Raw genomic sequence first — 15,797 nt, forward strand, 5'->3', positions numbered from 1 at the left:
ATTATAATGCCTCAGCCATGAGGTTGTGAGGGCTTGAAATTCATTTACTAATTTCTGCCACTTGACTGAAGAATAGAGCTATTATAAAGGAATAACTAGCAGATCTTTGTAACTGGCTGAATATAAGAAATAAGGGAGGTTTGAACAATAACAGGTCTTGAACCTTGGTGATTGAATAAATTATGTTACCATTAATTTAAATGGGTATTTCTTTGAAAAACAGGTGTTAGCGATTGGTATCAAGATGATAGATAGTTCAACATTTGTTTTTTTGAGTTTAAAAATATATAGGCAAAAAATACCAGGCAGATGGTTAGAAAATATAGAGTCAAGCCTTGTATCAAAGTTGGAGAAAATTAGGGATATCTGGGTAAGTAGTGTTCATCAGAGAAAAATTTTTATTTATTTATTTATTTTTAAATATATTTTATTGATTTTTTACAGAGAGGAAGGGAGAGGGATAGAGAGCTAGAAACATCGATGAGAGAGAGACATCGATCAGCTGCCTCCTGCACACCTCCCACTGGAGATGTGCCCGCAACCAAGGTACATGCCCCCGACCGGAATCGAACCCAGGACCCTTCAGTCCGCAGGCCGACGCTCTATCCACTGAGCCAAACCAGTTTCGGCCAGAGAAAAATTTTTAAGGGAGATACAAAACATGATTGAAGGCCTTTGATAGAAAGTGTTTAAAATTAAGGTTACTTATACCAGGAAAAAAAATAGGTGGCATGCACATTCCATTGAATAAGTATTAGTGATACTCTGTTTTAACAGTGTCAGTTCTATACTTATATTTTTATTTTTAAATATGCTTTATATATTTTTGCTTTATAAATGAATCATTAAGTATTAGAACTACCTCTGTTTTCCTTTCAGAGTAATAATACCTTTAATTTCATAGTGAAAATTATGGTCCATTTCACAGTAATTTTTTGTACATGCTAATTTTGGGAAGGACTCATCTGTCACTAGGAAAGCCATCTTTGTAATGTTTATATAAAATCTTGGCTTCTTATTTGTCCTGGCTCATGATCATCTTTTGTTCAAAGACTTACCATAAAAGTGTGTGCCTATACTTTATATGCAGTTACTCCTAAATTTATGAAATATGTCTAGATGTGGCTTGGAAGGATATAAATATATTCTAATTGACATGTAACTTTTTTTTTTTTAATTTGAACAGTTGAACCCACTGTGAGCTTGATAAAAGGGCCAGATTCTTTAATTGATGGAGGAAACGAAACAATAGCAGCCATTTGTATTGCAGCAACTGGGAAACCAGTTGCACATATTAACTGGGAAGGTGATCTTGGTGAAATGGAATCCACTACAACTTCCTTTCCAAATGAAACAGCCACAATTGTCAGCCAATACAAGCTGTTTCCAACCAGATTTGCTAGAGGAAGGCGAATTACTTGTGTTGTAAAACATCCAGCCTTGGAAAAGGACATCCGATATTCTTTCATATTAGATATACAATGTAAGTAAATGGTAGCATTTGCTTTTTAAACATGTGATGCATTTTGTTTTCATTTTCTTTCTTTAAAATTATTCTGTATCAAACAGTGTTTAATTTTAATACTTAGTATTCAGAAATTCTTACAGCTTTTCCTTACTGACATTTTTCCCCTTAATTTAAAAAAAAATACTTTTGTGGAAATTACATTTAACCAGAACAGTTTTTATCAGTTTGTAAAGATGGATAATGATACTAAAGTTATTCTCTAACTTAGAATTATTTAGCTTTATCCTTTTTGATACCTTAAAACTAAGGTAGGCTTAAGCAAATTGTGGAAATTTATACTTCAAAATGTACAGTACTTAGAGACAAACTTCTTCGATCCAATTATTTTAGCTATTATTCAGTTTTATTGATGTGCCACCCATGATATTTTCTTTTTCTCAGCAAGAATCTTTTACTTCCTAAATGCATTTAAATTATTTTGAAAAATCTATATTCTTTCAATATTCAAATCCAATTTTATTGATTGTGTAAGATTTTCATATCCATAAAACAATATTTTAGATACATCTTTGGGATAATAATCATTATAGATAAGCTTAAAGTTGGTCTATCTTGTATTTTTTGTTATGGGATACTCTGTTGTGTTTATGTTTGTGTGTGTATATGTATACTTTTCCCTTTATATTTTTGCATAGCATTTTAAAAGTTGAGCAAGAGAAAAACTGATGATGCAGATCACTAAGGGCAAAGAAAATGAAAATTAAGCATATTAGAAATAAAATTTGGAGAAGTATTTAGGTTCTACTGTCATTTTCATCATTGTGCAGATCATAAATCTAGATTGGTTTATGAAGTTCTGATTTTTGTGGGGTTTTTTTATATAATGCATGGAATATAAAATTAATTAGACTTGGTGTAATGGTTCCTAAGGCTAATTCTAAAGATTTTTTAAAAACATTTATAGTATTAAACTTGAGAAGATACCTATGCGAATATTATTACCATTGTATTCTTAAATATGAGTACCTTGTTGTCGTCTTACTTCTGAGGAGAATCCAATTAAATTTTCCCCCCTTTCTTACCTAACTTTCAGACTCTTAACTTTTTACTTTTTCTTGTAAAATTCAGATGTTAATTGTAAGCACTATTGATATTTTTCTCAGATATATTTTCCTTTCTTATATCTAATCAGAACTGAAATTTTCTTCAATTTGTATTATGTATATTATTTTTTGTTTGCTTGAATGCAATCCTAAATATATAAATACATTTTTTTCTAGTATAAGATATTGTAATTATTATTTAGATTTATTAGCATGCTCCTAAAATGTTGTTAGAGTGCTTATGGCTTTTTCCTCTTAATAGGAACCTATAAAACATGTGAACAAAGTTTAAGAAGATAAAATCTTATATCTAAAATTCATCTCTCAAAATCTGGAGGTATTCTTTGGGGATACATTAGTATCTCTCCCCTCCTTTTAAAATAAATTAAACTTACAGATATCTATACTATTCTTTCAGCAACTTTTTTTTAGTACCAATTTTAAGTTTCAAAAATGCTTGTTAATTCTTGGAATTTACAAGAGGCAGAAATTTCTTTTTTAGAATTCTAAAGTAATTGTACCTTAGTGAAAGTTTAATTTTTTACTACTTTTTTATAAACCTTTCTTGATAGTAGGTCAAGCTTTTCTGGCATAGTTAAAGACTAATATAGTCTCTCTCTAACCTCCCATCTGACCATGTACTATTCATATAATTTACTATGTAGCTCACAGAAACATGGAGGGTCCCTGTACCTTGTATTTGTTCCTTAAGGAAGTGTTTCATGACATCCCCACTCTCATCCCCAATCTATATTAAGCCCTTCCTCTTGTCTTCTCTCTTAGCATCCTATTCTTTTCCATAATAGGTTTTAGGTAAATAGTTTTAAATGCCATGTCTCATTATCGAATTAAGAACTGAAATGTATTTTCATATATATATTTTTTTTCATAATAGGATTCTTTGAATTTTGCTTTTGGTGATTATAGATTTGTGGATATTACATTCAGTGTTTATAATAACAAGAACTGTAGGTGCTTGTAATTGCTTAATGATTGGGTACTCATTGTTCATTTATTTACACATTCGGTCAACTAGTATTTATTGAGTACTGTCTTCCACATTGGTTATGTCCATTGAGAGAAGAAAAATTTATTTCTATTCTTCTAAAGTTTAATTTACTATGTTTATGCTTTACCATTTTATATTGTATTTGTCATTAACATAAAATAATCTGTTCTGTCATGAATTTATTTTATAGATGCTCCCGAAGTTTCAGTAACTGGCTATGATGGAAATTGGTTTGTAGGAAGAAAAGGTGTTAATCTCAAGTGTAATGCTGATGCAAATCCACCACCCTTCAAATCTGTGTGGAGCAGGTAATAATGTTAGATACTTCTAAAATTATTTATTTAAAAGTGAAAAGAATTTTTAAGTGCTTAAAGTTGTCTTTTATCAGTGTAATGCATGATTATATTAGTAGGTGAAAATTAAATTAAATGAAGGGGTTCTAAGTGTTCTATTGCACCTTTCCCAACCTTCCTACCAACCACAGTTCTGTTCCTCAGAGGCTACTTTAGCAGTTCCTTCTGGTAGTTACCATTATAGGTCTTAAATTGCTCCTTCTTCATTTAGTCATTTTTAATGCTAGCTACTCACTTCTTATTATGATAGATGAAAATTTAATTTTATATCTATTTCTTCACACATGCATGTACCCATATACATATTCCTACCTTTTGTAATCCCAATGAGATTAAGTTACTTTTTTCAAATATATTTTTATTGATTTCAGAGAGAATGGGAGAGGAAGAGAGAGAAACATCAATGATGAGAGAGAATCATTGATCGGCTGCCTCCTGCATGCCCCCTACTGGGGATCGAGCCCCCAACCCAGGCATGTGCCCTTGACCAGAATCAAAACCAGGACCTTTTAGTCCACAGGCCTATGCTCTAGCTATTGAACCAAACTGGCTAGGGCAAGATTAAGTTACTTTTAGTTAAATTTTGTAATTGTTGTTTGCCTCTCTGTGACAGGTAAATATTATTTACTGAGGGCTAAGTAGTGTATTGGAATTCTATTTTCTTTTGTATAAGCTATTTTCCCTGAAGCTAGTAATTGGCTTGTTTTTTACTTGTGTAGCTTACTATATCCATAATTCTCTTTAATTATGAAATTTCAACTAATACAATAAGATTTTCATTCATATTTCTCAATATATAGGCACCCCTTCAATCTAGAGAGTTGTATTTTTCAACTGTGGATAATTATTTTTTTGTTCATTTCCCCTCTTTTTTTTTTTTTTTTTTTCCTGTTTGCTCTTACTGAAACTTCTACTTGCTATATACTGAATATCTTTCTTATTTTTCAAATTTTATTCTCTCTAGGAGACTTGCTTGATTTCCCCCCTATCCTTACCCTCTACCCCCATTAAAAAAATAATTGGGGCATACTTTTATTTTCTAAGAGCATTTTCTTATTCTCTGTTCATTTTCATAGCATACTTTTCTTAGTTTATGGGTATAGTATCTTCTTATTTTTTCCTGGGGATACTAGAGTTCTTTCCTCTGCAGAGACTTCTTTTTTCCTACCTATTGTTTACTATTTCTTTGTTTTGTTTTCTGTCTTTCATTTTGTAGATATTACTTAATTTTCTCAATTGTCTAATTATTTCACAGAGATGCATTAAGTTAAAATGCTGATCAGAAACACTCCCCATAGAAGGGATTACTCATTAGTAGATTTCACTCAGAGTGATCAAGTAGAGAGGTGTTTGTTTGTTTGGGGAAGCTTCTGATGTCACCCATGGAAGGGTGAAAGTCCTTTTTCATGGCCATTCAGTTTATTTATTGAATTAACCTTCATTCTTTTACCTAAACATAAATGCCTGGTATCTGTACAGAGTTGGGTGGAGTCTATTGTTTCGTTTTTTCAACTTTCAATTAATGTTCTTATCTCTCTCTTATCTCACTCTGGCCTTCTGTAGTACAGTGAGCCAAGCTCCAAATCTGTTTGGAGTTCTTTGGACCAAAGTGGCTGCTTGCTCTTCCATGTGCCTCTTGTAAGCACTTCTTTAGCCCAAAACAGCTTTTCAACCTGGTGCTATTGATATTTTGGGCTGGAGGCAGACCTATGAATTGTAGGGTGTTTAGCAGCATCTCGGACCTCTAATCTCTAGAGCCAGTATCACCTTATCTCCCCACCTCCTCCTTTCCTCCCACCCCAGTTGCTGCAACCAGAAATGTTTCATCATCTGTTTTCTGTCTTCTAAAAGTTTGTTGAAATATCTTATCTGATGAATTCTGTCTCCTGTTCTCTTTCTCCTCATAGGTTTTTAATAGCTTTAATTCCTTTAACTCTTGTTTTAGGTGGGATTTTGTGAGAGCAAGGAAATAGTATATTTGGTCTATCTGTTGCCTTTAAGCAAATATACAGTTGTAAATGTAGGGAAGGCCTTTTCATTTGCATTTTCTTAAAAGTGGGAAACAGTCATTGGTTAAGATGTGTAATCAAGTATTTCTAAAAGTGATACAATTCTGGATTCTTATCCTAGTGTCTGTATTTGGAGATGTCTGTTTTTGAGGAAGTCATAATAGTACTTCTAGAGTTTTTGTGAGGGTAGAGACAATGAATATAAATAATATAACATAGGTGCAAGAGCATAGTGTGATTCATTTGAATAAGTAATTTAAAGGATTATAAAACATTTTTATATTTCTCAGAATTAAAGGGATTTGAATTTTGGGTCTAAAGTAGAGATAGTTGGAAAGATAGATATAGTTTATATTTATTCTTTTCCTCTTAGTAAGAGTTCTCCTTTTAAGCTGATGTTTATAAAAATGTTCTTTCCAAAGTTCTCTTATGTTGGGAGTTTTTGTTTTTTCCAACCATTAGATTGCCTTTATTCTCCATTGCTAAATTAAAATACTGGCAACTGTAAAAGATTTTACAGATTGTTCTTCCCCCTACTATCCTATGGATCACAGAATGAAATCATCCCTCCTATTATTCTCCAGTGTTGATTTGCTCCATTCTACCTTTTTATTCTTGTCTTTATTTTCTTTGTAACTAGTTGTTGGTCTCCTACTATGTATTTAGGTCATTGAAAGCAAGCATCAGATATATAGTTTTGCATCTCAGCAACACAGCAGAGGACAGTAGGGTAAATAGTGGAAGGCTGAGTGAGGAAGTGAATGAACTTTTTGAAAATATGCCTAACTCAAACTATAGTAATTGTCTGGGTTTACTTGACTTTTTAACCTCTTATCTTAAAAAAAAAAAAGTAATTTATGGCCTTTAGAACCAGTTTCAAAAGAAAAACCTATTGATGGGGGGTTTTATTTTGTACACCAAGGTTGGAAAAATGATATGTAATAATATGCTTAGTTCCATTGTAATGAATGGCTTTAGTGTTCTTATAGTGGAATTTTATTCCCATTGTGATTTATGGTAATATACTAGATAGGACTAGCCAAATTAGTGTAGGCACCATTTAAAAATGGTGCCTTGGTTTTTACTGTCACAGATGTCCAACTTACAAATGAAATTATTTTATTAGAAGACCCTTCTTGGTGGTTTAAAAACTAACCGTCTTTGTGTATTTTTTTGTTGTTGTTGTTAATCCTCACCCAAGGATATTTTTTTCCATTGATTTTTTTAGAGAAAGTGAAAGGGAGAGGTAAGGTAGGAGAGAGAGAAACATTTATGTGAAAGAGACACATCGATTGTTGCCTCCTGCAAGCACCCCAACCAGGACCGGAAATTGAACCTGTGACCTTTCAATGCATGGGCCGGAACTCTAACCACTGAGAACACCAGCCAGGGCCAAAAAACTAAACATCTTTGGATGGAGCATAGCACAGACTTGTTCTGCATTAAATGCTTTTAAATATGTTACAGAAAGTGCTAAAACACATCATGTACTTAAATGAGGATGTCCCATTAAGAAAATTGTAGATATATCATGAGTAAGTCCATAATTCATAGATACGTATTTTGATTCCTTTGATAATATGAGTATGTCTTCAAATAAGATGTTTTTCTAATTTTCCAATTTTCTGAATATAATTCTTGAGAATATCATAATTTTGTTCTCTCCTCCCCTCCCATTCTAATATGTTGACCTAGATACACTTACATGAATTGATATTTGAAAGAATTCTTAATGGACTTTCTTAGTTCAACTTTATTAACTTAAAAATTCATAATTTAGTACATGTTTCATTTTACAGTGACTTTTACACATAGGATTCTGGTTCTTTCACTAACATCTTAAAAATTAATATCTTATTTAAATAGCTATCAATAAATAGAAACTAAAGATAAATAAAATAATTTTATGCTTTTTCAAATCTAGGTTGGATGGACAGTGGCCTGATGGCTTATTGGCTTCAGACAATACTCTTCATTTTGTCCATCCACTGACTTTCAATTATTCTGGTGTTTATGTCTGTAAAGTCACCAATTCCCTTGGTCAAAGAAGTGATCAAAAGGTCATCTACATTTCAGGTAAGTTAATATCTACTTACAAAATGGGTTACTTGAATAATTCCTATCGTGACAATCATAACAATAATACTATAATCATGATGGTAATTTATACTTGTGAAGATATAGATTCCTCAATCTGAGATTTTCCAAATAATCTAAAGATATAATAAAGTAATCCTATCTGAAATACATATGCAAAGTGGCATTCCTTTACTTAAAGAAATATCAAAAGGTCTATGCAACAACTTTAAGATGTATGCATATAGTTAAATTTACAGTTCAATAGTATTAATTTATTACTTTCATAGGCATTGTGTGCCTTTCTAGGTTCTTTACACCAAGAACAAGCACTGGGATTTTTTTGTCTTGCGTTGGACACTCTGCACACAAGTGTATGATAAATAAACTAGGATATCAACTTTGATGACCTGGCTTGTTAAATAACATTGTCACTTAATATGTTACTATGCCATATTGGTTACTGAGAGGTAAAGTAGGAATACTACTGAAAATGTTCTAATGAAATAAATTTTAGATGTTTTTTATTTTTAGTCTTTAAGCCACTAAGAACTTAAATATTTCACATTCCATTTGTTTTGCTGTGAAAGTTCTTGTTAATTTGACAGTATAAATTTGAATATTCACAAAATATAGTTAGAGTTAAAAACATTGTTTTCTGGGTGTGGCTATAAGTAAAAAATTGTCAATGGAATTCTTATTTATACCAATTATGTAAACTATTTTGAGCATCTCTTGACTGACTATAAGAATGCAGCAATCTTCATGCCTAATACATGGAGAATTAAAGGCAAAAGGAAGAGAACCTTGAGAAATGCAGGTTTGTATGGTAATTCTATAATAGGTAGTTAGGATATTCATTTCTGTTCAAATCTAAAACTAAATCAATTAGAAATTTTAGAGAAATTTTAAGCTTGCTTTTATGTTATATTCTCAGTCCTTGTATGATCACTCAACCTAAGAAAAGTCCCCCATATTTCTCATCACAATTTGTAATCGTATGTTCATTTATTTACTTGCCTATCCTCACATTTAAACAATTTGTGTTCACTTAATTTACCACTTAGTTAATGCCTGGCATATGATAAGGGCTCTTTTTTTTTTTTTGCATGAATCTCACAAGAAGTTTAGAGCTCTGTACATCCCTACCTCTCCCTTTCTTCCAGTAGCAGTGCCTTGGTAGAAATCTAAATAAGATTAAATATTAGTATACTAGTCTCCCTTTCTTCCCTTAGAGATTTTTTATTTAAAAAAAAAAAAAGAATCTTAAAGCCACAGGAAATGTATATTTAAAATGTACTTATTTAAGGACTGCTTACTTTTTTTGTGTTGTGCAAAATTTGATGTGAGATATTACTTGTAAATCTTAGATCCAATGTGTTATGATTATGTAATAATTTAAATATTAGGGCTCAATTTGGGAAATTTCATATATACTGATTACATTGGTGATAATTCTAAGTTAATATATTTGGCATTCTGGACCCACATCCTAGTACTCCTGACTTTTGTATCAGGAGTATTATTATTAATGGTTATTAACCCAATGTAGAAGTATAAATAGATACAATTTAACATTCAGAATTAAGGTCCTGATCTTTCTCCTGCCCTTTGCCACCAAATCTCTTCCTCCATTAGTCTTCCTCCATTTATTGGTTGCTCTTTCCCTCTATGTCTGAGAATATAATCCTCGATGCTTACCTTTGATTTGACTTTTTTTCTCATACCCTATTCAATCCATCAACAAATCGATGCCAGCTTTCCCATTATGTTATATACAGAACCTTACCAATTCTCTACTTCTACTTCAAATATTCTGGTCCAAGCCATCAGCAACTCTTACTTAACTATTAGAACAGCCATTTAATCGTTCTACTTTTAATCTTTTATCAAATGAGCAGCCAGAATGATCTTTTTAAAGGATATGTCAAATCATGCCAGTCCTCTCTTTTAAACCTTCTGCGGACTTTCCATTCTCACTTCCTTTAGGTCTTTATCAAATATCACCTTTACAATTGTATTTAAAATAGAAACCTCTCTCTTCTTGCCTCTCTACTAGTTTTTGTCTTCCTTTTCTGCCTTATTTTTCTTTACTGTACTTATTGCCATGTGACATACTACATTTTTTATTTTATTTATAAGCTTGTCTTTTTTTACCCCAACTAGAACATACGTCCTAAGAGGGCAGGATTTTTGCCTGCTATAATTACTACTACATTCTCATCATCAGCAATAATAATAATGCTTATTAGCACATTGTAGGTGTTCGGTGAACTTCTGTTGCATGAATGGATAAATTTGAGAAGAAAGCAATCAGGAAAGAATTAAAAATTCAGAATCTATTTTATGTAACTCTTTTTTTTTTTTTTACAAAGTAACTGGTAATAACTTTACACATTTTTTTTTATCATTCTCTACTAAGTCTCCTAAGAGTAAATATGAAAAATCACGGGTTTTTTTGCCACTAAGAACTTAAGAAAAAGATAGCATGGTTTTCTTCAAGAATTAGACTTTATTTTTTTATCCACAGTGTTTAATATAATACATTATGCTGAGTTTATTTAAATATTCTAAGAGCTTCTTAGGAATATATCAAGTATACTACATAAATTGCTGCCTTTCCAAAATGACTGATAAAGCTTAGTAGGCTTTTATTAGAATAAAAGGTCATAATTCACACAGAGTAAATTATCAAACAGTTAATCTTTTTCATTGGAACTTTTTTTAACCTCAGTATTAAAATTGGTATTTATAATTTTCAGAAATTATTAAAAATATCTGTAAAAGGAATGTCTTATGACGAGACTAAAAGTTCTACTCAGAACAAACTAGAGTTAGCATCCCTGTTTGAGAGAAGTTGTTCATAATTTTATTGTACGTTTCCTACGTGGGTAAGCATAAAATTTTGGACAAGAGGTGATTGATTCAAGACTGCAATATTCGACTTCAGTTCTTACTCATGGGAATACAATGGCTCTTTGTCCAGTATGTGTTTTTTTAGTTGCTTTTGCTCTGTATTTTTTCCTTGATACCTCTTACTGCTCTCTAAGAATAGGGAAGCAAATTTTTATATATCACATAAGTTCACCCCTGCCTAAAACTCAAAGTACATTTCTATGCAAATTTTGAATTTCAAATCATACCAATTTTAGGATCCAGACATGTTATCAGACTTAGAATCCACACATGCTTAGCAATCCTTAAACTTTAAGATTCATAGATTTTGTTTACTTAAAGAATTCATATAAAGTCTAAAATAAAAAGTAATCCATTTAATTTTTAACATAGTAATTATTATGCTAAAATATACTTTATAACTACAAGGGTCTTACTGGATTTTTCCCCCCCAATTTGGCAGAACTCATTAATTTGAAAAAGAAACTTAAGAAGTTCTTCATTTAGGTGTGAAGAACTCACTGTATAGTTCATTGCATTTGTTATATACTCTTTTACCACACATTTAGCAAGTAATATAAAAAAAAATGTCTGACTGAAAAAATAAGAACCGCTGTTGTGAAGAATAGTAAATAATGATAAATAAGTACCTATTGGTGATTACAAAATACTAGTCTTTCTGTCTCCTTACATTAATTGTGACTTTCACTTATTGTGGAGGAGGGAAATAATTTAAAAATATGAATAAATATTGTATGCATTGCCATATGTCCATTGCTTAAAAATACAAAATAATGAAGTATTAACACTACTCCCATTTTCATGCAATCATATTAATAGTCAGGGTATGCTATTTTTAACATTGGTTGAGGAGGGGATGGTAAGCTAAAAATTTTTTAGAACCACTGACAAAATTAAATAAGATTTTTTAATTGGCATTTTGGGGGTACTTTTTTAAGTTAAATTTATCTGAAAGCTTTCACATAAGGAACATTGCAAGTAGAAGTAGTAAATGTCAGAGATGGTTGGGTTTTTTTAAGACACTTGGCAAGTTTGTTATTATATATCTTATACTTGGTGAGAGCTCAGATATATGCATTGTTCTGTAAAAATAGCATTTCAGTAAGAGCCATCAAAAACTTTAAAAATTTTCTGTGCACAAAAATTTGTGAATTATAATTACTTAGGTGATTGTACTTTTATTTAAATATGCTGTGCCAGTTTATTGTAATACTTTCTCTTTGGGAATCATTGTAAAAATGACATTTAATACTTAAAACTTGACATTTCTATTAGCCCTCCCTCCTCAGAAAATACATGAGTTGTCTTACAAATGATTAATTTTTAGTTTATTTCTTTAATAGCCTGGTTCTGTGAATTTGGTTTTATAAGGCTTTACTACTTTAATACCAGAAATGGTCCTGCAATTCCACAATGGTGGGGTTTTTTTTTGAGATTTAATTTGTTCAGCTAGTGAATATGTTCTCACAAATTAAAACTCTTTCTTGATTCACTTACATATAATATAACTATTATCCAATTCAAGGTACTTGACAGGATTGCCTGTTCTATTGGTTTACACTCATAGGAAATTACTTATACTGTACTTATTAAATTTATACTGTACTTGCTAAATTTTTACCACATTCTATACATATGGCATTCCGTGATGAAACCTGTTTCAGTAAGTATTTTTCTTTAGCTTGTAATTTTAGAATAACTTATCCCATGTAGATTTAGTATTTTTCTAACAATCATTTTTAAAAACTATCTGTACCACTCATGTAAAAATTAATAATAGGAGATTACCATTTGGGTCATTTATTTTTATCAATGAAGAAATTCAAGATTTTTTTGTCTCATCCTTTCTTCAAACTCTAGAGTTTTATGCAACATGACCTATGAATACCACCTAATAGATAATTAACCAATCTTTAATTTTTACTGTTTATGTTTAGTTGCTTTTTAATATTAATAGCTATTTTCTCTGTATTCTAATGGCAATACACAGGATCATTTGCATCTAATATTTAAGTATTATTAGAATGTTCTCTCTAAAATATTAGCTACTTTTTTTGAGACTCCATCATAAAGCAATGTAACATTAAATTTTACATATATGGTTGAAATCCCTCCATTTTCTAAATGTTCACATATTTTACCCATGGGCTATAGACATTTTTATAATTTGTAGTTTCCATGTTTTTACTTTGTCTGTTAGTCTCATTTGTTAATAGCCCATTTGGCTAACACATTTTAAATAATGCTTTTTATTTTTTAATTATTAAATAACGGTATGTACTGTATATATCCTTTTTAAAAATTGAAGAGTTCTCTTTATTTAAGGAAAATATTTTTGAGAGAATTATTAAACCAACAGCTTATTCTGTGACCACTTAACAAGATTCTATAGTTTTTCATTCTTTTATAAATTAATTCAGATCTTATAAAAATAAACTATATTAGGTAAAATGGATATTAAGAAAAGCTACTTCAATTATTTTCAGTCTTTTTTTAATTTCCTTGTGCTACTGGCCAAAAAAAAAACTACATTTTAATTACTTGATTTAATTTTTGGTATGATAATTATTAAGCCAGCTATATATAGGACACTTAAGTAATGCTTTTCATTTAAAAAACTAAGAAAGAACTCTCAATATTTCTTTGAGTAGAATAGTTTAGGATTTACATAGTATATAATTTTTCACTCCTTTTACTTTATTGGTAATTGTCAGTTTTGTTATTTTTAAAAAATATAGAAATACCATTACATTCTTATCTAATTAAGAATGAAAAACTATTGTTACTATGAGTATATATTCATTAGCTGTGCTGTCTTTTCAACTTGCTGCTGAATCAGCCTGCATTGACATTCTTTGCCTTTCTGTGTCTTGTCTATCTTTACTGTTTCCATTAGATCCTCCTACTACTACCACCCTTCAGCCTACAGTTCAGTGGCATCTCTCAACTGCTGACATCGAAGATCTAACAAAAGACGTAAAAAAATTGCCCTTCCCATTGTCAACTTTGGCAACAATTAAGGATGACACAATTGGCACGATCATTGCTAGTGTAGTGGGTGGGGCTCTCTTCATAATACTTGTAAGTGTTTTGGGTGGAATATTCTGCTATAGGAGAAGACGGACGTTTCGTGGAGACTACTTTGCCAAGAACTACATTCCACCCTCAGATATGCAAAAAGAATCTCAAATAGATGTCCTTCAACAAGATGAGCTTGATTCTTACCCAGACAGTGTAAAAAAAGAAAACAAAAATCCAGTGAACAATCTAATACGGAAAGACTATTTAGAAGAACCTGAAAAAACGCAGTGGAACAATGTAGAAAATCTCAGATTTGAAAGACCAATGGATTATTATGAAGATCTAAAAATGGGAATGAAGTTCGTCAGTGATGAACATTATGACGAAAATGAAGATGACTTAGTTTCACATGTAGATGGTTCCGTAATTTCCAGGAGGGAGTGGTATGTTTAGCAACCACTAAATTTGACTTAACTATGTACAATGTTTCATTCATACTAGTTGATCATTTTCAGATTGTTCATACTTTTTCTTGAGGAAGAATAAGCTTTTACACCTTGATTTTCAAGCTTACTTTTTTATATTCTAATTTGACAGATGCAAATGTAAAATCTGGGTTCAATGTATCTGAGCTGCTTTACAATTTTTTTTTTCAATGCTGTACTACTGTCTCAAGATTTAAATTTTAATGCAGAGTAATTTACTGTTCTGAGGCACACAGGTAAGAAGAAATGTCAACATTAAATGTATGACTTTTTGGTACAAAAATTTAAAAAAAGAAAGGAAACTGCCTTCGTATTGTGTATTAAATGTTTACCTAAGACTATAATCTCAATTATAATGTTTGTTAAGCATACCTCTCAAAATTTATCACCACTAAATTATACTACATTAAAATTGACTAATTCAAGAAATGTTTATATATATTTTTAGTATACAAAAAAATATTCAGTCTAATGAAACACCTTTCCTTTTCAAGCATTATTTTCTAAGTTTCTCTACAAATGGAATCTTTACCTCTGCATTTTAATGAGCCTTGCCATAATTACTGTAGAATGGCTTTTCAAAGATATTTTGTTGCACTAAAACTGTGGTAGTAAACTCAGTGAACATGATGTGTGGAAGAGCATAATTAGCTGCTCTGTATTTTTGGCCAGAATACATGCAAGAGTAATAAAAACATGCCTTTTAAACATCATAATTATTACAATATTTTTCATCTCTGGAGGACATTTCTTATGTAGTCATGTGAACATGGAATTTGGTACAGTGTTAGTTTTGATGCTTTATGTCCTAAATATAAGAATAATAATGAAAATATGGTACACAGTTAAGTATAGTACAGAGAGGGCATTTCAGTATATGGATAAACATGGGCAAACTAGCATTGGAATGCCAATTTTAGAAATAAGATGTTTCAGCCAAGAATCTATACCAAGAATTTTCTAGACCATGTTGTTTTAGTCATTTATATTGATATTGTTAAACGGGTAAATATATAGAAAAACATTTAGATAAACTTGGGAACTTGAGATTTAACAAGAAAAATCTGAATTATAAAACCAGTCACTAACACTTGCTGATGGATATTGTCAAACCATCCTCCTTTCCCCCCAAATGTATGTATATGTTTCAAGATTTTTGTTTTTCCAATTAAAACTGGAAACATCATGAGGTTTTTGTTTTGTTTTTGTTACCTAATTCATTAAGTATATTCTTTCCAGAAATGTATCTTGAAAAAAAAATGTTATATAAATCTTGAAATGTGGATTTTCTTTTGAGGTAATTAAGTTGCTTTTACTGTGGAATCCTATAAAATTGTAATAATGACAACTATTTTGA

General features: G+C 30.9%; 1 protein-coding gene across 1 annotated transcript in view; it reads left to right on the forward strand.

Annotated features, from left to right (window-relative positions):
- NECTIN3 (nectin cell adhesion molecule 3) overlaps window positions 1–15,797 on the forward strand; it is a gene marked incomplete at its 5' end in the record, with an annotated part of 148,305 nt that overhangs the window by 70,409 nt on the left and 62,099 nt on the right. Inside the window, 3 exons of the mRNA XM_080654683.1 lie at window positions 1,187–1,483; window positions 3,771–3,888; window positions 7,867–8,018. Coding sequence (XP_080510809.1) covers window positions 1,187–1,483; window positions 3,771–3,888; window positions 7,867–8,018 — 567 coding nt within the window. The remainder of the gene's footprint in view (window positions 1–1,186; window positions 1,484–3,770; window positions 3,889–7,866; window positions 8,019–15,797) is intronic.

Source organism: Plecotus auritus (assembly GCF_963455305.1).
Source record: "Plecotus auritus genome assembly, chromosome: 2".
Taxonomy (NCBI): Eukaryota; Metazoa; Chordata; class Mammalia; order Chiroptera; family Vespertilionidae; genus Plecotus; species Plecotus auritus.